Raw genomic sequence first — 22,909 nt, forward strand, 5'->3', positions numbered from 1 at the left:
TCTAAAACATTCATCAGTTTGAATGGATGAAGATGCCCCTGCTATACAGGGACTCTGAACCCCGCCACATCTGTGTGTACGCTTTGCTACAGTGCTATCATGCAGCCTAACCATAAACAAAGTAAATATTATGTTTAAATATGTAATGTAGCCATCCAAAACTACTGCACGCCTGTGTGATGTCCTGCTTATCTATTTGAAACACTTTTCCTGTGTGTCAGTCGGGAAAAACAAATGGGATTAGAACAATACGCTGTTACTAAGTTTCCAAAAATAACTGAAACTGTACAATGTTATATATAAGAGAGCAGGTGGATTGTAAGATTAAGGGGGTGCTTGCATATCATCTGTCCAGTTCAGCCCAGACTTTCAATCGAATCTCATTTTGCTAGACTTCCTGCCTTATAAAACTGTATTTGTTGTAAGTGCCTTAAATAATAATCCTCTCGAACACACTTGATCTGACGAATTAGGTCTTGCAAAAGGTCTCTGCCGTACAGTACATACAGCTCTCTCCACTCTGGGAAAAAGGAATGGTATCATGAAAGGCATAATACTTCTGGATTCACCACCCTGGCACAAAGAAAGAAGTACACAATCTGTTTCTGCATTCCATTAAAGGCCTCATCCAAAGCCTATGCTTCAGTGGGAATCTTTTCACTGACTTCAGTGAGCTTTGGGTCACACTCCTGAAACCCGCCGTCTTACAAAGCCACAAGGGCTGCTCTCTGCCAAATAATGGACCTCTTCTTTAGAGTAAAGGCTATTTTGCTTTTTGGTGAAAGAAAAGACTGCAAAGAGGGAGTGTGGGCTAGTGGATATAGCAATGAACTGGGAATCAGAACTCCAAGGCTCTATTCCCAGCTTTGCCATTGTCCATCTTTGTGACCTTAAACAAATTACTCAATCTCTCTGTTTACTCAGCTGAAAAATTGAGATAAAACTGACCTACTGTGCGTCACATGATAGAATTAAGTAAGATTTGTGAAGTACTTTGAAATTCTCAGAGGGGAGGTGCTGTAGAAGTGCAAACTGTGTATGCGGGATGGACAATCCCAGATGAAAACTGAAAAATAGAAAAACAAACATGGCATGCACCACAAAAGCCACATGGTGAGAAAAAAAGAGAAACTGGCTAGACTACAGCCTGACATTTACAAATAGATATTTCCTAATACAAAGGAGATGGAAGGAAATCCTCTCTGATGGAGTGTTTGACAAGCTAGCAGGAAGCACCGTTAACCTAGGTGTCTCTGGAATTTCAGTGCTGCCAGAGCAACTATCGAGAGTCACCAGCAGTAAGATAGCTGCTGGGATCCAGGTACAGAGAAGGATCCTTGCTCACCTCAGAATCTGTGAGGAGGAAGTGAGTAATGTCCACAATTTGGAGGGAATCTGATTATATTAAAAAAGAAATTAAGTGTGATAATATTGCTTCAAAGTTGTTAGGTTTAGGGGCAGGATGGGGTGGAGGCTGCAATACAGATGTGTGGGAGTTATGTATATTTTTAAATAACTATTATTAAGACAGGAAAACAGAAGAAATACCCCAAAGTACATAATATTCTACAGTATGGGAAATAGTGAGCCACTACAAGTATATTCCAGACTGGGAGGACAGATTTGGGCTTGCGCTAGCACTCTAAAAAGATACATGCGTACGCCGCACTTTGAAGCTGCGGCTTGGGCTCTGAAGCCTACAGAAAGGAGTGGGCTTCAAAAAAACCCAACCCCCCCTCCAAAAAAACCCAACAACCCTGAACAAGGTAACTCTTAGCAATTGGAAACGAGCTAGATTCAGAACACAAACCCCAAACCCACACAAATTTGGGGCAAGTTCAAAATCCAGATCCAGAACCGAAGCAGCCCTTTTTGGCAGATAGAACATGAATGGATTAATGGAGCAGACGTTCCAGTTGTTAATCTCACCACACTGCAGATCATTACTCTGGGGAAATCATGAAGATGCTATGAAATGTATCAGCACTTAAGTTTTCTTAGCTGCTATGTGGGATGTGTCCATAGGACCTCAATGTCTCTTTTCTATACACTTTACCATCTAACCTATCTAGATACAAATGCTTCCAAACCTCCTTCATGTGTTTAATTTTTCACTAGCTTACTTACCATTATTAGCTTTTCTGATTTCACTATATACTGTATCAGTCCCCTTCTTTTCAGGAGCTGGAAAATGTATTGGCACAGAATCAATTTATTTCCTTTTTTTGTTTGCTTTATGTTAAGCTCCTTACACAAACAGAACACGCTGTTTTACTTTTAGAGGAAACCGTTATATAAACAGCAATGCGCCATTCCATGTCTGGATGAAAAACCAGCTGTGCCCCCTATCCTCCCTGTGTCTATGTTATAGAGAGATGGACCCTCTCCAGGTAACGTTGAAATTAGCTTTGATTCTCACTCACACACACACGCACAAGATCCTCAGATTTCACAAGGAATAGTTTACCCTAGGGTAAAGCTTTTCCCTCAATTGTTTCCTCAAACTGGACAAGCTGCTTTAAATGATGTAAGGGCTCACAAAATGAGGTCTGCATTCTGAAAACTGCTCACACACTCTGTGCTCCTCCTAGTTAAATCTTCCTTTCATGGAGCTGCTTTAGTTTTGTGGGAAGGCTCAAGGGAACTTTCTCACACTCAGCGCTACAGTGGTCAGGATCAAGGAGATTTTTACAAAAGGGAGATCTCCCAGTTCATGGTGGTGGAGTGGGAATATGCAAGACAGTTCCAAATTTACCATGGGAGTGTGGAGCCTTCATTGCAAGTGCATGAGCTGAAGACAGAGTGGAAGGGAAGGCTGAGAGGGTACGGATAGGCAGGAGAGATTGAGGGAAGAACAGACAGAGATTGAAGCCTCAAAAGGATAATGTTACTGGGTTTCCTCCTCCAAAATGCTATAGCTGGCCTTACCCACAAAAGCTCCATACAGCTGAGGCTGCAGAAGAATCCTCAGTAAAGTTTTTCTCCTGGTTCTGAGGTTCCCGTTTTTATCTACTATGGTAAATCCTGCAAAGAGCTTTTATTCTGAGAGGGACCATCCAAAAATACCAAATGAAAAGAAAGACTTTTCCTGTCTAATGGTTGTTTGAGATCCTTTTTACGGAGCACGGTCATAAACACAGGTGCTCCTCCTGGCAGAGGGGAGGCAGGGCTGAGCCAGCTGCCAGCACAACTCAGGTTCTCAACATCCTCATTAGCTACTGCGGCAACACAGCTGTGGCTACCGTGTGACTAACATGGTTCTCAAGAAAAAAATCCCTGGGGTCACAGCAGCCAGGGGAACCATGCTAAAACCCTGCTAGCAACAATTCTATTTTAAATACTTCCTAGCATGGCTCTGCTCCTTGAATGGACAAAGGCTTTTAGCTTTACGAGGGCTTCTTGAAGGGCCCCGCCATGCGAATCTCATGTGCACAGGTAGATTTTCCTGAAGTCAACGGGAGTTTTGACTGCACAAGGATGGCAGGGTTGCACCCAAGGTCTTTCTTACCTTCTGCTCCCCGGAGTTCTCTTCCTCTTCCCCATTTGAAGGATGTCTACATTACAGCGGCACAGCAGGTGTGCTGTGGTAGTGTAGGTGCTTTCTATATTGACTGAGAGGCAGTAGCTAGGTTGCTAGAAGAATTTTTCCATTGCGCTACCTGTCACTGCAGTGGGGGTTTGGTCAACATAACTATGTTGCACAGGGCATGACATTTTTCCACAGCCTTGTGCAATGTAGCTAGATTCACCAAAGTTTTAGGTGTAGACCAGGTCTGAGTTATTTTATTAAGAAACGGGTTTATAAGGCCTGGCTTATATCAAGCCAAATTGCAGCATGCTGATAATCCAAGCTAATTCTGCCTAAAGGCCAATGGAAGCTGGGCCTGTCCAAGGATCAACACATTTTAGAAACATCAGTTCAGGGACTCAACGCTTCTGAGGTTGGTTATCTCCAATTTTCCTTAGGTGAAACGGTTAAGTGAGAGGTTAAGTGACTTCCCAAAGATCATGCAGGAAGTTTGTTGCAGAGCTGGAAAAAGAACTCAGGTTTCTGGACTCAGTCCTGTACTTTAGCCACAAGACCATTAAAACCTATAGAGAGGGAGACTCCTATATTTATTCTGCAGTCAAACTGAGAATCAGGAGAGTGAAATGTTAAATAGCATCTCAGTGTTTCATGCACCCCCCTGGGAACACATTCTGCACTCCTAAAAAGATTTCTTTTGAATTGATTTTAAATAATTCTGCTAAACACACTTTAGACACTGGGGGCTAAGTGCTACTGAAGTCAATTCCAAAACTCCCACTGATTTCAATAGCAGCAGGACCCGAATTTCAGCAAGCACTTAATCACATGAACTTGCATGCTATAACAATCTCTGGATTTCACATGTTTTTTGTCTATTGTTTAAGTGGCCAGGGAAGTCAAAACGAGTCTTCCCATAATTCTAACCAGAGATGGCGCCGATCCTGAATTAACACATGTATTTAGTATTTTACAAGCCTGGGTCAACTCCCATGGGACTCAATGAAATGATTACCACTGGGAGCTGGATCAGACCCTTAGATGGTTTTGATCATTTCAGTTCTGTCCAATTTATTTTGATTTTATGCGTGTGTGTGTGTGTGTGTGTGTGTGTGCGCGTGTAACACCTTTCATAAGTTGTTCTTTTCCTAGCTCTGAGTAAATGTGCTAGCATAAAGGAACTAAAAATAATGACATTTTGTTCCAAATGACCTTATAATGCTGCACCCTGCAATTGACTAACCAGCTATAGAAGTAAAAGGATGGGCATATTCTTACTGAGCCACAGTTAGCAGTTTCTCCCTTCCCCTTTTAGGGATATTTCCTGACAATATTTTAGCTTTGGTCTTTGTTTTCCTTGTGTTAACAATAAAGAGTCTGACTCATTGCACAGTATTGTGTCACAATCACAATTAATTTAGAAAAGATATGCAATATGTTTTTGTTAAGCATAGTCTCTCCTTAAAGATTTATTACACCAGTCCCCATCACCAGCACCTCTTTAAATATCAAATCAGCAAACAACTCTAACCTCCCAAAAATAATGCTCTATCCAACATTTAGCTAGCCACTTTCATTAGAGGATCCCATCGCTGCTCACAAAGGGACAGAGGGGAGGGGGTTGGGTTATCTAATAATCCCAAATTTACAGATGAAGAAAAATGAGGCACTGAAGCCTTGTCTACATTAGCTTTTCTTCTGGCAGATTTACCACCCTTAATAATGCTGGTGCAGCTTTCGTTTGAGCAATGATGAAAGGGATATCTAGGGCAGAAATTGTTCCCACAGCCACTACATATTTACCACCATAAGGAGGTCAAGAATATTCAGCAATCCTAGAAAAGTGATCCATTGGGAGAGATTTGGTTTGAGGGAAAAGGGCAAAATGTTAATAGCTCTTCAATGCTGACAGACATCATTCTATAATTGGATTTTTGGCGGGGCTAAGAGGGGATGTTTAATTAATCCTTATCCTCAAAACTGCCCCAAAGGTTACTATTATGCATTAATTATTGATCCTGCTCCCCTTGAGGTCAATGGGAGTTTTGATGCTGACTTCAGTGGCAGCAGGAAGAGACCTTTGTATAATTAGATATAGTAATTTAGAGCCTGATCCGGAGTGATTGAGGAATACCTGAGCTTTCATTGAAGGCAATGGGAATTGAATGTATTCACCATCTTGCAGGCTCGGGTCCTTCATTTTTTTTTAAACATAATCTGCTGTTGATAAAATTGAAAATAAAACGTAATCTCCTGGGTGAAGAGGCTGCCCGCTGCAAACACTCTTAGCTCTGAATGCTGCCTTCTGGATGAGGAGCGCATCCAGCCAGAGTATAATGTAGACCTAGCTTTGTTGTGTACTTTGCCTTTGTTCAGAAAATAGATTGCTTAATATTTGAGGCCTTAAGCTAAGTATGAGGATCTTGAAGTGTTCACTCAGACCAGAGGCACTGGTCATTGTCATGGTAACAGAGACCTGAAAGAACACTGTGTCTTGAAGCAGAATATGAGCAACGTCAACATGATAAAAGCATTGATGGGAATCCAGGGGCCAAAGTCCTTTATATGGGTGAGAGTAGTTCCTGAAAAAGTATTAAAAACAAACAAACCCTGGCCTTACTCCTCTCTCTCCCTGAGACTAAGGCAATGTCTATACTTCCAAAAGCAGCAAAGAGTCCTGTGGCACCTTATAGACTAACAGACATATTGGAGCATGAGCCTTCGTGGGTGAATACACACTTTGTCGGATGCAAGACAAAGTGGGTATTCACTTGCATCCGACGAAGTGGGTATTCACCCACGAAAGCTCATGCTCCAATACGTCTGTTAGTCTATAAGGTGCCACAGGACTCTTTGCTGCTTTTACAGATCCAGACTAACACGGCTACCCCTCTGATACTATACTTCCAAGTTTACAGCAACATAGCTATGCCTCTACAGCTGTGCCACTGTAAGAGCACTTGTGTAGCCTTGTTATGCCTACGGGAGAGCATCTTCTGCCAACACAGCGCTGTGCACATGAGCGCTTATGCCAGCAAAACTTATGTCACTCAATTGTGTTTTCACACCCCTGAGCAACAAACGTTTTGCCAACGTAAGTGGTAGTGTAGACGTGGCCTAAATCTTATCCTGTATCATGCAGTGCAGACTTGAAAGAATTAATCTTTTTCATAGACTGCAGTTTGGTTTCATAGAACAGCTTCCACTCTAACAGTATCTCAAAATGCTTGGCCCAGTAACGCAGTAGGCACTGGTAGAGCAGTGACCATGCACAGAGAGAAAGCACTTATATGCTACGCAGTAGCTTTTGTCTCGTCTACACTACAAAAAGCGGCAACAGTGTAAGATTTAAGCATGCTGAGTTCAATGATTTAGTACTGCAGGACAGACAGGACCAAACCATGCTTTAATCAGACTCCTGAACCACAATACAGATTTGTATAGTCCAAGGCCAACTTGAAACAGTATCGCATAGTTAAAACGTGGTCCAATCCCATTTAAAACAGGATCTTTTTAAAATGTCAATGCACTACTGTAATTTAACTAGATCAAGTTAATATGGCACTTTGTGTAGTATAGACTGGACCTTACAGTCAGCCTAGGATGTTAGAAAGATATTATTGCAAGAGGGAGTATGCTGGCTGGGATGCAAAGGTTATCCCCTACTCTTTTAGGTGTTCATTAACCTGCCCCTAACAAAGATCTTAGTTAAAATTTCATCTGATAGAAAGTCCCTCTTACAACATTCTACGCCCTTGTACTGCACTGGGCATGACTAGAGATGTGTGAAACATTTGTAACTCTAGACATAATTACTAGTAATCCCCTAAAATACAATAGAGTTGCTCCAATATCTAAGTGCACCACTTAGCAATGGTAAATAGGTTCCTGGCTTTGAATACAGTCAGAGAACACCAAGGAGAGAATGACAGCGTATTGCAATCAGAGCACTGAGAAGCCAGCTGTCTTTTGCTGCCAAGCTCAGGGGCAGTACATTTGTACAAACAACCATTTGTACTGCTAACGAAACAAGAATGTCTTCCGCACCGAAATAAACAGGTGTCCTTTCCTAGCTGGAAAGGGCAGGTTTGTGAATTTCTTCCTTTGACTATTCAGCTTCTCAAGCTAAAGCTGAGAGCTGGGACATGGCTTAACATTCCAAATGGATTTCATTTATTCCTAACTGCTTGGGCTTTTATGTGTGTTCTGAACAAATTTGCCCACTTTCTGCACAAGGAGACTGAGGATACCATGATGCTTTGGGTGAGGCAAAAAGATTTGAGTTGTACGTGCCATCACTGGGAATAGGATCCAGCAAGACGATTACCTCAAAGGCTGGGAGGAGATGCACTGTAACGCCATGCTAAGAGTTCTGGGTGCCACCACCATCATTATTTGTATTACCAGAGTGCATGGGAGCCCTAGTTATGGAGCAGGGCTCTGCTGTGCTACGTGCTGTGCCATGGAACTATTAAGACATGCGATAATGGGGCCTACCCATTTACCCAACTTGTGAGCTCAACTGTAAGAAAGATGTAAAAGTTCATAAGATGTTACAATAATCTATAACAACAAATGTTGATGGGAAAAGGTGCAAAAGGGAGACAGATGAATTGAGTTAATCTAAATTAAAAAGGCCTACTGATATCATTCATGGACTGCATTGAATTTATGTTGGTTAAAAACAGGAGATGAGGAGCTGGAAGTTAATGAGCCAAAATTAGAATGTCAGATATGAAACCTAATTAATGGACAAAGTGAGGGGATGGGCTATTCCATCGTCAACTCCCTTTCTGGGGTCCTTAAAAGACAGATTTGGAGGGGAAGTATGAAAGAACAAAGGAAGAACAGACGAAGTACAGACAGAGGCTACTGGCGCAAGCTTCACCATCATGACTGCCAACCCCACCATTTTCTGGGATCCCAGGTCTTCATTGTCCTGATCCTTAGAGATGAACTGACCAGAACGGGCCAGACAGACAGGGACCCAGAGAACATCCCCACCCCATTGCTCCAGTTGAATCCCAACCACCTCCACCTGGGATGCAATTATTACCATTTAAGAGACTGTCAAATGGTGGGGGAGAGAGGTTTCCTTCTAAAAAATTGTCTACAGCTAATTGGAAAGGGAACAAGGGATGTTGTTCAAATGAAAACCCTATTTAATACTTCACATTTCAAATGTTTTAACTGTTTTTCCTTCTTTTCTGTATCTTTAATATACAAAGGGTTTTTAGTGATGTGTCTGCCATGGCGTTAAGTGGCTGAGGTCTCTGGATACCAAGCCATGGACCTTGTTTAACACTTGGATAGGTCTGGGTTGTGTTAATACCTTTAGCCCATATATTCCCTCTGAATTAATACCACTGACAGCAGGAGGCTGTTACCAGGGCAGCCAAGATGCTCACTTCCCCACACTCTCACTGGGTACGTGTGCGCGCACTACAAGCACTACAGACACTTACTACAGCAACAAAATGGGATTTTCCATCACCACGGTAAATCTCCGCGAGAGGCAGAAGCTCTGTCTACAGAATTAGGTTGACATAAGTTTTAGGCATAGACCAAGCATCTGTCTTCCTGCAGGCCCCCAGCTCTCCTCAGGCTATAAGGGACTAATCCCAGTTCCTGCTCTCTACCTCCTTGATCTCTCAGCAGGTTCAACAGTGGGTGGGGACAGTCCCCTGTTCCCTACAGGGTGGGCAGTCCCTCCCTCTCCCTCAGCTCAGGCAACCCCTTCCACTCACTCCTCCTGTGGACTATGGAGGCTGAACACACCCAGGAAAGTAAAACAAAAACAAACAAACAAAAAAAGTTAAGAGCCCCTCAATGAGCTTTGAGCCCACAAAATGCAGACCCATCGCAGGCTGCTTTCTGCTCAGAACCCCAGCTCCAGCTGGTAGCCCTGCCGAGCCAAAGCTCTTATGTGGAAGGGCAGGGCATGTGCCCAAGAGAAACACGGAGGAAAGAGAAAGCACTGGTTGGCTCTGGTAACAGCAGTCCTGCTGTTTTTACAGTAGTCCTTGCATCACTGATTGCTATTACCAGGGAACTACCATGCGTACACAATAGGACCTACTCCTGCTCAAAGTGAAATCAATGGCAGAAACAGCAGGTCTGTAATTACTCCCAATACATAACTGGATAGGTCAGCCAGCTAGTTACCTGTGTAAGGATCAGGCGTTGACACTTCAACTTCAGTATATTCCACCTCAGCACTCTCATGGTCAGGTCCTGCCCCAAAATAGCAAGAAGATGTTTCTTTGTAGCACTCCCTATGCCGTACTTGCTGTGAGCCTGATCCTGACACAAGTGAAGTCAATGGTCAAGCTCACAGGGATTTTAATGGGCACATGGTTGGGCCCTGTTCATGGCAGATGGCGGTTCAGCCCAGCCTGCTGAAGCTGAACTCCTTTCTAAAACCGTGGTGTCTGGGTGGGGCCTGACACTCTTGTCTTTTATTTGCAGTCTTGAAAAATAGCAAAATGCAAATTTAGAAAATCCCCTGCCCCAGAGTCCCCTATGTGCCTGTCCAGCTCCAACTATTCTGTCTCTCCCCCTTTCTCTGCCCTTCCTGTCCCCATCATTTTCTCCTCCTTTTCCCGTCACTGACGAAGGAGCATCTCCTCTGTGCTTCTTTAACCCCTCTGTTTACCTCAATGTCCCCCTCCCATCTTCTTATCTCTTGCCCCCACCTCTGATCCCCTCTCATCAGTCTCCTTCCCCTCACAGTACAAGCGTGTTTTAGTCACTAGCATCTTCAAATAACCCACTGTTTACCCCAATGGTATCTCCAGCTGTCGCCCATCTCCCCTCTAAGTTCACTGAATGTGCCATCAACAACTGCTGTCTAGAGCTCTTCTCCCCTAGTTCCAGTCACCCCTTGCCCTCCACTAAAACAGCTCTCAAAGTCTTCAATAGCCTTCTCCTAGCCCAAGCTCATAACCAATACTCCCTGCTCATCCTCAGCCTTCATTCAACACCTTCAACCATGCTTCTCTTCTTGAAATCCTGCCCTCTGCTTTCATGAACCTGTTCACTCCTGATTGTTCTCCTTCCTCCTCAGTCACGCCATCAGCATTTCACTCAGAGGACCCTCATCACGCCCTCCCTGCAATTTTCTTTTAGGGCTCCGCCGGCCTTCATCCTCGGTCTCCTTCTATAACTTTTCTCTGGGGAAGTCTCATTTGCAAACATGACTTCAACTATCATCTCTACATTGATGACACTCAGAGCTACCTTTCCACTCCAGACCTATTTCCTTCTGTCCAAGATAATCTTAGTCTTTCTGACATCTCCTTACAGATGTCCATTTATAAGCATAAGCTCAACATGGCTAAAAAAAACCCCACAATCTTTCCTCACAAGCCTTCCCACATTCCTCTTTTCTCAATCACCATGGACACCACCACCCTCCTGCCTGTCACTCAGGCCTATAACCTTTACCTTCAACTTGGTCCCCTCTTTAGATCTTTACATCCAGGCCTCGTCTACATCTGGCTGCTTCTTCCTGTACAAGATCTAAGTCCTAGACTTTCCTCTCCATTTGTGCTGCTAGAACTCTCATCCAGACCCTCTCAAGTCTTGACTATGGCAACCTCCTCTTCGCCAGTCTTTACTAATCCCACTTTGCCCCACTTGTATCCATTCAAAATGCTGCTACAGTCATTTTCCTGGTTCGTCACCTCAGCCTTTGCACTCTCCATTGGCTCCTCCTTCTCCACTGTACTATTTGTCTTCACTTTGAAGGCCTTTATGGGCTATTCCAGCCTTACCTATTATGTCATACACTGCTGGTATGGCGACTCTCACCTCTGTTCTGCCAATGATACCAACTTTCAATGCCCCTTTGTTACATTTTCAACTATATCCCTTTGCACTTTCTCCCATGCTGTATGGGTGAAGCTCCTGATAGAACACCAGCAAACCCACCCCATTATCCTCCTCCAAATCCCTTTTTAAGACTCCCCTTTGCTACAATGCCTATGAAAAGCTTGACAGCAGCTAGCCAGATGGTGTGCTGAGATTGCTGCTTTTCATGCTAACCAGTAACGTCTGATCATAGCAGCCATGTAATGTCTCTTGCCTCATATTTAGGCTATCAGCTCTTTGGAGCAAGGAATGGTCTTTTCACGGGATTCATAGAATTTAAGGCCAGAAGGGACCACAGTGATCATCTAATCTAACCTCCTGAATAACGCAGGCCATAAAACATTTTTGTTATGGGTTTGCCCAGCCATAACCACGTTATACATCAAGTTAGCAGGAATCACATTCTGAACAGTCACATGCCTACGTGGCAAGCACAGATAGGAGCAAGAGGAGACGGTGAACATAGTAGTATCTGTCTATGAGTTTTCAGCCATAATATCACCAGAATATTGACATTTAAGCTCTGCTTTTTAATCAGTTCTTTTAAACACCCAGTCCTGAAAAATACTTTGTATCTGTATACAACTATGCAGCTAGATGATGCAATACCTGATACAATTATTACTTTAAAAAGGAGGTATTTTTTAAAACTTATTTGGTGCCTCAGTTAGCTGGAAGATCATTTTCTTCATATTTGACACCAGTTTTTTACTGCTTAAAATGTCAAGATCTGGAAAAATGATGAAAGCAAAGATAAACAGAAGGTACGGGAAGCCTGTGAAAGATTCTCTGTAAAAGATTCAAAAATAATATTGGTGGTTTGAAATATATTTGTAGGTAATAATAGTTTTCTTTTTCTATGCCACCACTCAACAGAAGCAACTCATTAGGCTCAGAACACGCCCGGGACATGGACATTGTTACTCTCATTTTGCAAGTGGGAAATACAAAAAATAAGTTACTTCCCCCAGCATCACTGACGACAAGGTGGGAGAAAACGAATGAACCTAGATGGCCTAATCGCCAGTCCCCTGCCCTCACAATCAGACATGTCCCCACCACTTTTAATTCCAAAATGACAAAAAAGTTATGATTAAAAAAAAAAGAGTGTTGAAATTACCTTTATTGTCATCTGTTGGTTTTACAGGATTTTCACGATCTTCAATGTAACCTGATCCTAAAATTAAATACATAAGCAGAAGGTGAGCCAACAAGCAGCTTAGAATAGGTATGATTCATTCATTTAGCTTTCTCATTAAAATACAACAGAAACCTCCTACTGTCACAAGATGTAATGATTTAATTATATAGGGGAAATTCTGCCCTTGGGTACATGTCCAAGCCACTCATATAATATAGGAGAGCAGAATTTGGCCCTATAAGAGGATCAGTTTAAAGCTAAAGGAAATCAAGGAATAACTTTGTTCACATTGAGAGATCTTTCCACAAGGTGACAGTTTACTCACATTGGATCACTGTAGGGTGACCAGATGTCCTGATTTTATAGGGACAGTCCCGATTTTTGGGTCTTTTTCTTATATAGGCTCCTATTACCCCCAACCCACTGTCCCGATTTTTCACATTTGCTGTCTGGTCACCCTAGATCACTGACACCAGTGGAGTTCAGACTCAGATTGAGGGCAATAAATAGCCTGCAGAGATCAAAAAACATATTGGACATAGTGGGTTTTTTTGTTTTTTGGGGTTTTTTTGCGGGGGGGGGAGGAGAGGGGATGGACTAGTGAAATTGATCTTGAAGACTGATGTCTTCCAGAGTTCGGAAAAGATGAACAAGAGAGGGGCTGTTTTCTAGTGGAGAGGCAGGACTATTTAGTAGCTAAAAAGCCGGGACTGTAAGTGAGCAGTCATGTGTTCTTCTGCCCCTTGGGCAGATCACCTGATCTCTGCCTTGGTTTTTCCTTCTGCAGGGATGAAAGATACTATGTAAATACAAAATTATTATTATTTAGTGGTCTGAGCACAGAGTTGGGAGCCATAAACTCCTAAATCTCTGCTCTGTTATCTCTTTCTGTGGCCTTGGTTGTGCTGTTGAACACTTCATCTGCCTTTACCTTGGTTTTCCCCCATCTGTAAAATGGGGATACTGCCTATCTTGCCTAGAAGTCTAGGAAGATTAATAATCTGATGTTTGGTATAAAGGTGCTTACAAGAATATCTAGGGAAAGAATAGCTTATGAGAATCCTGTACATATTCATAGTGTCTGGATGGTCATCTTGGAAGCTCTGAGCCTGGGGGTCATCCAGTCAGGGAGCAGAAGAAATAGATGAATCTTAAGTCATGTTGTTTCACAGAACTAGCTAAAGTTACATATAGCAAATAGTAAGTCTATTCCTGTAGTGAGTAGTTTATAAGCAGATGATAAACTGAAATGTGTTCATATAAACTATTCTCCAATAATTTGAAAGAAGTTAAAATTCATGAGACTCCAGGCCTATTCACATAATTGGCCAAAGAGTTACTAGATTAAATGGTTCACAATAGTTTACCCAGCTCTAGTCATATTCAAGATAAGAAAGAGCCTAGAGTTCCAGTTCACCAGTAGCCAAAAAATCTCGCAATAATAGTCAGCCCAACATGGCAGAACAGCTTATAAAAATTTGTCCTCTCATGAGAACAGCTTACAAGATGGCAGTTCTAACCAACACAAACACAACACCACATCTGATTGGGCCTCAAAAATCAACACGAGCCTAAACCTGATCTAGTCCCTATCCTAAGCCATGGCTCGTCTCAACCCCTAAGTATTACTAAGGCTTGTTCCATTAAGCCATTTCTAACCACTATACACACCTCATTTTCAGACCAGGTTTCATTGTGGATAGCATCCCCGCCCCAAAAAACAAACAAAAAAAACCCCTTACATTTGTACATGCAGACTGGATAACTACATATCCGCATTCTCATATCTACAAGTACAAATGCTGTTTTTTGTGGCTGCATCTACTATTCCATTATTTAAAAATTGGGCCCCAGTACATATCATGACCATGCAAAGCCAAACTTTTAAACAAACATTTGTTGATTAAAGCAATATGCTACCAGGGAGTATAAAAAAATACTCTACCAGGATAGAATTCTGTATAATGGTTTGGTCCAGATGGCGGTTTCTCACTAGTTGAATTAGTGACTGCTGTGGATCTAGAAAGGAAACGTACAGAAATAGACATGACTAAGGAACTATCCTTGAAAGTAAAAAAAAAAAAAGTATTTATTGTTTAAATTGGCACCACTCCTTTATTATCTTTTTAAATTAATGGAAGTTTTGCTGTTGACCTCAATAGGAGCATAAGCAAACCCCAAAGTCAAGTGTTAGCTCCCTTTTCTTCTACCATATGTCTATTTGATTTTAATCCTACATTTGAAGGCATTAAAATCTAGGCCTGTCATTCCCCATTTTTAGTAATTACCCCATTTCCATTTTGGATTATTTCCTCATCCTGTTGTTTCTGAGTAGGTGGTCTGCTGCAAGTAGCCACAACCACCTATTGTCTCCAGCTGTGAGACCTAATAAGATTCACCATATATGTGTAACATAAGCCTCCAGCATTTCAATCAAATGTTTTACCATTTCCAGAAAGAAAGCCATCTTACCCAGACATCTCCATGGAAGGATGTTTACCTTGCAAGGGAAAGGGAAGAGATAAACTGTTATATCCTGCACAAGTAGAGAGACAAACGCATAAAAGTTGAAGATGAAAGCTAGATGTGGGGCCCACCCATCCCTGAGTTAGGATCATCTCCGGTGGCCACAGTGAAGTTTGGTATGTTATTTAGTGGATGTGGAAATTGCCAAATTGACTAGAGGACTTCATGGTCCAGTATGGGCACAGAACGGATACAGCATTGACAGTTTCAATACAGGCTGCCACAGATCCCCCTCTTGATCTAGTGGGGATACTTCCAAAGATGAAGGGCTATCTCAGAATCCATGGCCCATTCAGTTCTTAGCCTCTCTTCTGAGACTATTAACTAAGAGGCTAAATGTGATGCTTTAATGTACAGACCACCGTACAGTCCACTGAAAAGCTTTCAGACCTTAACTTTTGATTGCAGAGCTATAGTGACCTGGACCAAAATTAAGTAAGTTACTTAACACTCTGTATCCTACTTCCAATCCCTTTAACCGACCAGTCCTCTGGATCTGATATTCTCTTGCAGGGATGCTGTGATCTAAAACCCTGCTCCTTAGGCAGGCCAATATACAGATATCTGGAAGTTTCAGACATTCCAAATTTTCCCAGATATTTTGGTTCAGAATGGATTTAAACTAGTCCTACCCATTTTTCTATAACAAAAACTGTGAAAGAGTAACGCAATTATCATTGACCAAATCCTGAGGTCACTACTTAGTCAAAACTCACAATTAATAGGAATTGTTTCTGAGTAGAGACTGAATAAATGCTAAGTAAGAACCTCAAGTTTTTGAGGCAATAAGGATTCGAGATGGGCCTGAACACCCCTGAATTTGTGGAAGTAAAGGGGAGCCCAGAACTAGAACCCAGATCTGAATTTCATAGCTTTATGATGGATCAAATCAAAACCTCCGAGCCAAACAACCTCCAGCATTGGGGTAGTTTCAAATCCTACATTTGTCACCTTTCCTCCCACCCCATCCTTTGTTCTTGCAGCCAACCCCCTCATTTGTTCTATTCATTCAGCACCCAGAGAATAGAAGATATTCATTGTTACCCTTTTCCTTCTTACGCCAGCACCACCAGAAACCAGAAGCTGCTATGGCAATTACAGCCAAGACAACTAATGCGATAAACCCTTTCTGCCATGAAGCGAGGACGACTGGAAATGAGAAGAGACATGTGTGACAATACATGCAGTGGTATGAAGTCACTACTGGCTTTTACAACTCCCGAGTCCTCACTGCTGGTGGTCTTGGCATTATCAGAAGTATTTAGTGCTCAGGAGGGTGAGTTCAGACAGCTCTGGAAAAGCTTTAAAGAGGTTACCATCTGGGCTCTTCCCTAACGGATGGATCTGTTCCTAAGTCCAGTCAGGGAAAGCTTTTAGTTGGCTTCTCAGTCTCTCCTAGTATGGTTGAGGATGCAAGGACAGCCCACTGTAAAAAAGTGGCTCTCCCTGGCTGACCTCTGCCACAGATCTGAAGCCATGGAAAATGCAAAAGAAGCCACAAAAGTTTAACATGCACTCCCCCAAAATTAGACAGACGTGGCCACTGGGGATAACAAGTCCCCTTGGTCCAGTTCAACACTAGTAGGTATTTTATTAAATCTAGCATTGAGTGACCAGTAGGCAAGACCACCAACCCATCACCCCACTTACAGCTAGGCAGGGAGATCCCCTGGACACAGCTCCTTTTTGCTGCTTGAGCATAGCTAGGGGACTGAAGGAAAGTGAGAAACATTATGGACTGCAGGAGAAGAACTTATTCTCCTGAGTTTTTCATTTGCCAGTCAGTTAAACTACATTAAGTTTTGGATCTATTCACTCTTGTTGGGGATTTTTCTAGAGAGAAGTGCTTTTGCATTAGGCCAGAGTCCATGCTGCCTAAGCTGGTTTTCCTTGGATCCAAGAGCTAAGTCTTCCTGGGGTTTGTTCAGTCCAGAACACAATGAGACTGTTTTGGTTAGATGGTGTCCCAAACCTTTCATGCTGTCCCCCACCGACAGCGCATGCACAATTCCAAGTGGCAATACAATCTAGTGGTGAAGTCCCTACCTACAGTAGTGGCCCTTTATAAAATTCTCCTTATCCCACAGGAAAGGAGTGATTGGTGTTTTTATCATGTACCAAGTGTTGCAATGGAATTCACCATGTAAGGCAGGAAATGCCCTGCAGAAGAGGGGGAATTTTAAAGGACCAGTACATTAAGATGCCTTCTTTCCTGTCATTTTAAAAAGTTACAGCTACTGTAAGAGATGCCAAGGTTCTGGTAAACCCAACATTACATGTAACGGTAGATTTGAGATAGACTTATTCTGGTAGTATTCAGAGCAGCATAAGGATGTGCCATCAGGAGCATAGCTTACCTTTAACGGTTAGCAAGTCGCTTCGTTTAGTTACCAGGGCTCGGTTGGAGGCTTCGCAAAAATATTTCCCTGCATCCTGCTTGCTCAATGATTTCTTCTGCCAGACGACTCTGGTTTCCATTTTGCTTTCATAAAATAAAGGTGCCTGCTCATTTTGTTTAAAAATTGTGAAGTTGATTGGCAAAGATCCTTCGCCTACAACGCAAAGAAAGTTGATATCTTCACCATCTTCCACTTCGCCATGGGGTACACTTCCAAAGCTTATGTTTGTAACGGGAGCTGCAGGTGAAGGCATGAGGAAAAGACATCATCAGGCTGTAAAATACTTTTGTAGAAATGCTTAGTTTGGCGCCACTTTATCTTTGTGCCGGAGAGACTGACAACACATTGCATTTGTGTTCAGTTATTCCCATGCTCCTGGCCAGCCTCTGCTGGGGAGCAGCGCCCATTGCTCGAAAGAAACAAAAGTAGAGAAAGTCCGATCCAAACCCTATTAAAGTCAGTGGGAGTCTTTCCATAAACTTCAATGGGTTTTTAGTCAGGCCCTAAATTGGAAACAATTTAGATAATATCTCTAGAAATAATCAACCAGAGCCTCAGCTAGTGTAAATCAGCATAGCATCATTGGCTTCAGGAATTCGACCTAGAGGGCCCTTTAGTTCGAATTCGGTACTCCACCCCGACGAGGGGAGTAGCGCTAAATTCGACATGGCTATCTCGAATTAGGCTAGGTGTGGATGCAAATCGAACTTAGTAGCTCCATGAGCTATCCCACAGTGCACCACTCTGTTGACGCTCTGGACAGCAGTCCAAGCTTGGATTCTCTGACCAGCCACACAGGAAACGACCCGGGAAAATTTGAATTCCTTTTCCTGTCTGGGCACTTTGAATCTGATGTCCTGGTTGGACATCGGGGCGAGCTCAGCAGCACCTGCAACGATGCAGAGCTCTCCAGCAGAGGAGTCCATGCAATCCCAGAATAGAAAGAGGTCCCCAGCATGGACAGACCGGGAAGTCCTGGATCTGATCGCTGTGTGGGGCGATGAGTCTGTGCTTTCGGAGCTGCGCTCCAACAACCGGAATGCAAAGACCTACGAGAAGGTCTCCAAAGCCATGGCACTCAGAGGATACAGCCGGGATACAACGCAGTGCCGCGTGAAAATCAAGGACCTGAGACAAGGCTACCAAAAAGTCAGAGCGGCAAACGGACGCTCCGGAGCCCAGCCCCAGACATGCCGCTTCTACGAGGCACTGCATGCCATTCTAGGTGGGTCTGCCACCACTGCCCCACCAGTGACCGTGGACTCTGAGGATGGCATAGTGTCGACGGGCAGTTCCTCGGCGATGTTCGCCGATGGGGAAGATGAGGAAGGGGTTGTGGAGGACGCGCGGCGACAGCGCTTACAATACCGCTTTCCCCGACAGCCAGGATCTCTTCATCACCCTCACAGAGATCCCCTACCAACCCTCCCCGGCCGTTAACACGGACTCAGAATCAGGAGAAGGATCAGTCGGTAAGTGCTATAAACATGGAAACATTTATTTTTTAAAAAACAGGAATAAAAACTATATAAAAAGTTTTCCATATAAAACTATATAAAAAGAAGGTCCACACATATAGGGATGGAACAGAAATCCTCTTGGGACACTTCCACGAAGCTCTCGTAGAGGTGCTCGAAAAGCCTCCGCAGGAGGTTCCTGGGGAGAGGTGCCTTATTTGGTGCTCCATGGAAGCACACTCTTCCGTGCCAGGCCATCCTAACGTACAGCGGAATCATTGCCTCGACCAGCATGGCAGCATACGGTCCTGGTCTGTGCAGGGATTCTCGCAGCATCCTCTCTCTCTCTCTCCGAGTGACCCGCCTCAGGGTAATGTCGTTCGGCGACTGCTGCATCTAATTAGGGCAATTAATGTACTGTTACTATTGTGAATGCTTGACTTTTACTTTGCATAGCAATGACCTTCGTTTAACAGCCACGTGTTGGAGGCCGCAGAGGAAAAGCATACAGTGATCTTTCCCGGGCACAGCCGCGAGGGGCTGGAACAGGGTCAGACTTTATGCTTTCCAGATTGCCTTCAGCGGGAGGGCACAGCTATCCATTAACTGTTAAGCAGCCTATAGTGTAGGGCTTACCAGGCCTGGCTGCTACACGGATTCAGCTGTACCGCCCCGCTTGTCCGATCTCCTGTGCAAGACCGCAGCCAATGAAAGCGTATTCCGAAATCTCAAACTTGTCCCGAGAGCTCGTGAGACTAGGTGCCCTGTATGGTCTTGTTCACAGAAACTGAGTAGACTGTGTTCAGTGTTCGCAAACATGTATCTTTTCAAGGAAATCACTTCCTTTTTCCCATCACACAGCTGCGGCTCTTTCACGAACTGCCCCGGCATCCCCCTCACAGAGGCTGGCGCAGATTAGGCGGCGAAAGAAAAAGACTAGGGACGACATGTTCTCGGAACTGATGGCCTGCTCCAGAGCCGAGGCGGCCGAGCAGAGACAGTGGAGGGAGACCCTATGTCAGCACCAGCGCTCACACAGCGAACGGGAGGACAGGTGGCGGCAGGAAGACCAGCAGGCGACTCAAACGCTGCTTGGGCTACTGAGGGAGCAAACGGACACGCTCCGGCGCCTTGCAGATGTTCTGCAGGACCGCAGGCAGGAGGAGAGAGCCCCCCTGCACTGTATCTGCAACCGCCATCCCCCGCCACAAAGTCCTGTCCCCCCTCACCCAAAATAACAAGAAGGAGGGGCGCTAGGGGCCGTGAAAACTGTCACTGCACCCCAGCAGAGCGCTCATGTACCACACAGCTCTCATGCCATAAATTTTGAGAAGTGCTTCCCTTCCTGGATCACCCAGTCCCAAATCCAAGTTTCATCCCCCCACTGTGTAGTTGAGTATTAAAAGTAGTTTGTTGTTATTCACTGTTTCCGTCACGTTTTTCTTGTCAGAAGACTTTGTGTGAAGGGTGGGGGAGGGGTTTTTTAATTGCATAGGACAGCCTCCATTACCAGGGTACAGACTTGGGGGCAGGATCAACAGCAGGACACACACAGACTGCAGTCACTAAGCACCAGGGTCAGTCTGGGAGGTGTATGCTGCCCCGGGTCAGTCTGGGAGGTGTATGCTGCCCCAGTGTCCTAGCGCCTGCCATCCACAAATGGCAAGGCAGGCTGCCCTTACCATGCCCTTCCACCCTAGCCACGAGCCTCTCCGATGCCCTGAGCCCCAGCAAGAGCCCTCATCCACGGACACATACTCACCCTTCCCACACACCCCTCACCCCTTCCTACGCCCCAACCCCCAGCCCAGAGCCTGCATCCAAACTCCATCCCAAAGACGGCACCCCTCACCCCTTCCTGCAAACCCACCCCTTCCTGCACACCCACCTGCAACCGTCCTCCCCCCAGAGACTGCTGTAGGAGCAGGAGCCTGTCATTCCTCTAGTGTAGAAGCGGTCTGTACATCAGTGCACACCGTATCCACCACAGTCTGCGTCCATGTTTCAACCCTAGAACAGGAATTCATCATTAAAGAAAACTTTGTTAATAATCAGTGTTCCATTAAATTTATTTTAAAACGTGTGTTGGAAGGGGGGAAACCTGGAGAACAGGGTATGTAACCGCAGATCGAAGTCAACAGTCACTGAAACAGGCTCAGGTTCAGCTTCTCTGTAAATCAAGTGGACAGTCATAGGTTACCCTGCTCTCCGAGGAACCTAGCTTTCAAAGCCTCCCGGATGCACAGCGCTTCCCGCTGGGATCTTCTATCGGCACGGCTGTCTGGCTGAGCGTAATCAGCAGCCAGGCGATTTGCCTCAACCTCCCATCCCGCCATAAAGGTCTCCCCCTTGCTCTCACAGAGATTGTGGAGCACACAGCAAGCAGCAATAACAACGGGGATATTTTTTTCGCTGAGGTCCGAGCGAGTCAGTAAGCTCCGCCATCTCCCCTTGAGACGTCCGAAAGCACACTCCACCACCATTCTGCACTTGCTCAGCCGGTAGTTGAAGAGTTCCTTCTCACTGTCCAAGGCGCCTGTATAGGGCTTCATGAGCCAGGGCATTAGTGGGTAGGCTGGGTCCCCGAGGATCACTGTAGGCATCTGCACATCCCCAACCGTTATTTTGTGGTCCGGGAAGAAACTACCTGCCTGGAGGCGTTTAAACAGACCAGAGTTCCTGAACACACGCGCGTCATGAACCTTGCCCGGCCACCCGACGTAGATGTTGGTAAAACGTCCCCTATGGTCCACCAGTGCTTGCAGCACCATAGAAAAGTAGCCCTTTCGGTTAATGTACTGGCTGGCCTGGTGGGCTGGTCCCAGGATAGGGATGTGAGTCCCATCTATAGCCCCACCGCAGTTTGGGAATCCCATCGTGGCGAAGCCATCTCTGACGACCTGGACGTTTCCTAGAGTCACTACCTTTGAGAGCAGTTGCTCAACGATTGCGTGGGCTACTTGAATCACAGCAAGCCCTACGGTAGATTTGCCCACGCCAAAGTGGTTCGCTACTGACCGGTAGCTGTCTGGCGTTGCAAGTTTCCAGAGGGCTATGGCCACTCGCTTCTGCACAGTCAGGGCTGCTCGCATCCGGGTGTCCTGGCGCTTCAGGGCAGGGGACAGCAAGTCACAGAGTTCAAGGAAAGTGCCCTTACGCATCCTGAAGTTTCGCAGCCACTGTGATTCATCCCAGACCTGCAGCACTATGCGGTCCCACCAGTCCGTGCTTGTTTCCCGGGCCCAGAATCGCCGTTCCACACCATGAACTTGACCCATTGCCACCATGATCTCCACTGCGCAGCGTACCCTGCTTTGTGAGAGGTCTGCGCCACTCTGTGACTTCCTGTCCTCACCGCGCTGACGGAGCCTCCTCGCCCAATTTCTCAGCAGCTGACTGTGGAAGAGGTGGACGATAAGGTGCGAGGAGTTGACAACGGCCATAAGTGCAGCGATGATCGCAGCGGGCTCCATGCTCGCAGTGCTGTGGCGTCCGCGCTGTAACCGACCAGAGAAGGGCGCGAACAGATTTCCCGCCGGCGCTTTCAGGGAGGGAGGGCGTGATTGACGGTTCAATGACGACAGTTACCCAAAACCACCCTCGACACATTTTTTCCCCCAGCAGGCATTGGGGGCTCTACCCAGCATTCCAATGGGCAGCAGGGACTGCGGGAACTGTGGGATAGCTTCCCACAGTGCACCGCTTCCAAAGTCGACGCTGGCCCCGTTACTGTGGACTCAGACAGTCGAATTAGTGTATTTAGTGTGGATACACAAATTCGACTTCATAAGGTCGATTCCACAAATTCGAGTTAAGTAGATTCGAAATAGTCTTGTAGTGTAGACGTACCCTTAGAGACTAACAAATTTATTTGAGCATAAGCTTTCGTGGGCTACAGCCCACTTCATCGGATGCATGCAGTGGAAAATACAGTAGGGAGATATATATACACACAGAGAACATGAAACAATGGGTGTTACCATACACA

General features: G+C 45.0%; 1 protein-coding gene across 13 annotated transcripts in view; it reads right to left on the bottom strand.

The window, feature by feature from the left end:
• Nucleotides 1-22,909, bottom strand: part of PECAM1 (platelet and endothelial cell adhesion molecule 1) — a 75,550-nt gene that overhangs the window by 13,594 nt on the left and 39,047 nt on the right. For 6 of the 13 annotated variants that reach the window (XM_039502453.1, XM_039502452.1, XM_039502451.1 and 3 more), the window contains 7 exons: nucleotides 17,423-17,701; nucleotides 16,110-16,214; nucleotides 15,012-15,039; nucleotides 14,485-14,558; nucleotides 12,519-12,575; nucleotides 9,692-9,829; nucleotides 2,128-2,184 (listed from right to left, as the gene is read on the bottom strand). In XM_039502453.1, coding sequence (XP_039358387.1) covers nucleotides 2,128-2,184; nucleotides 9,692-9,829; nucleotides 12,519-12,575; nucleotides 14,485-14,558; nucleotides 15,012-15,039; nucleotides 16,110-16,214; nucleotides 17,423-17,701 — 738 coding nt within the window. The remainder of the gene's footprint in view (nucleotides 1-2,127; nucleotides 2,185-9,691; nucleotides 9,830-12,518; nucleotides 12,576-14,484; nucleotides 14,559-15,011; nucleotides 15,040-16,109; nucleotides 16,215-17,422; nucleotides 17,702-22,909) is intronic. The other 7 variants (XM_039502456.1, XM_039502458.1, XM_039502459.1 and 4 more) reach the window with 4 other exon arrangements.

The sequence above is a fragment of the Mauremys reevesii genome, linkage group 15, assembly GCF_016161935.1.
Source record: "Mauremys reevesii isolate NIE-2019 linkage group 15, ASM1616193v1, whole genome shotgun sequence".
In the NCBI taxonomy this organism is placed as follows: domain Eukaryota; kingdom Metazoa; phylum Chordata; order Testudines; family Geoemydidae; genus Mauremys; species Mauremys reevesii.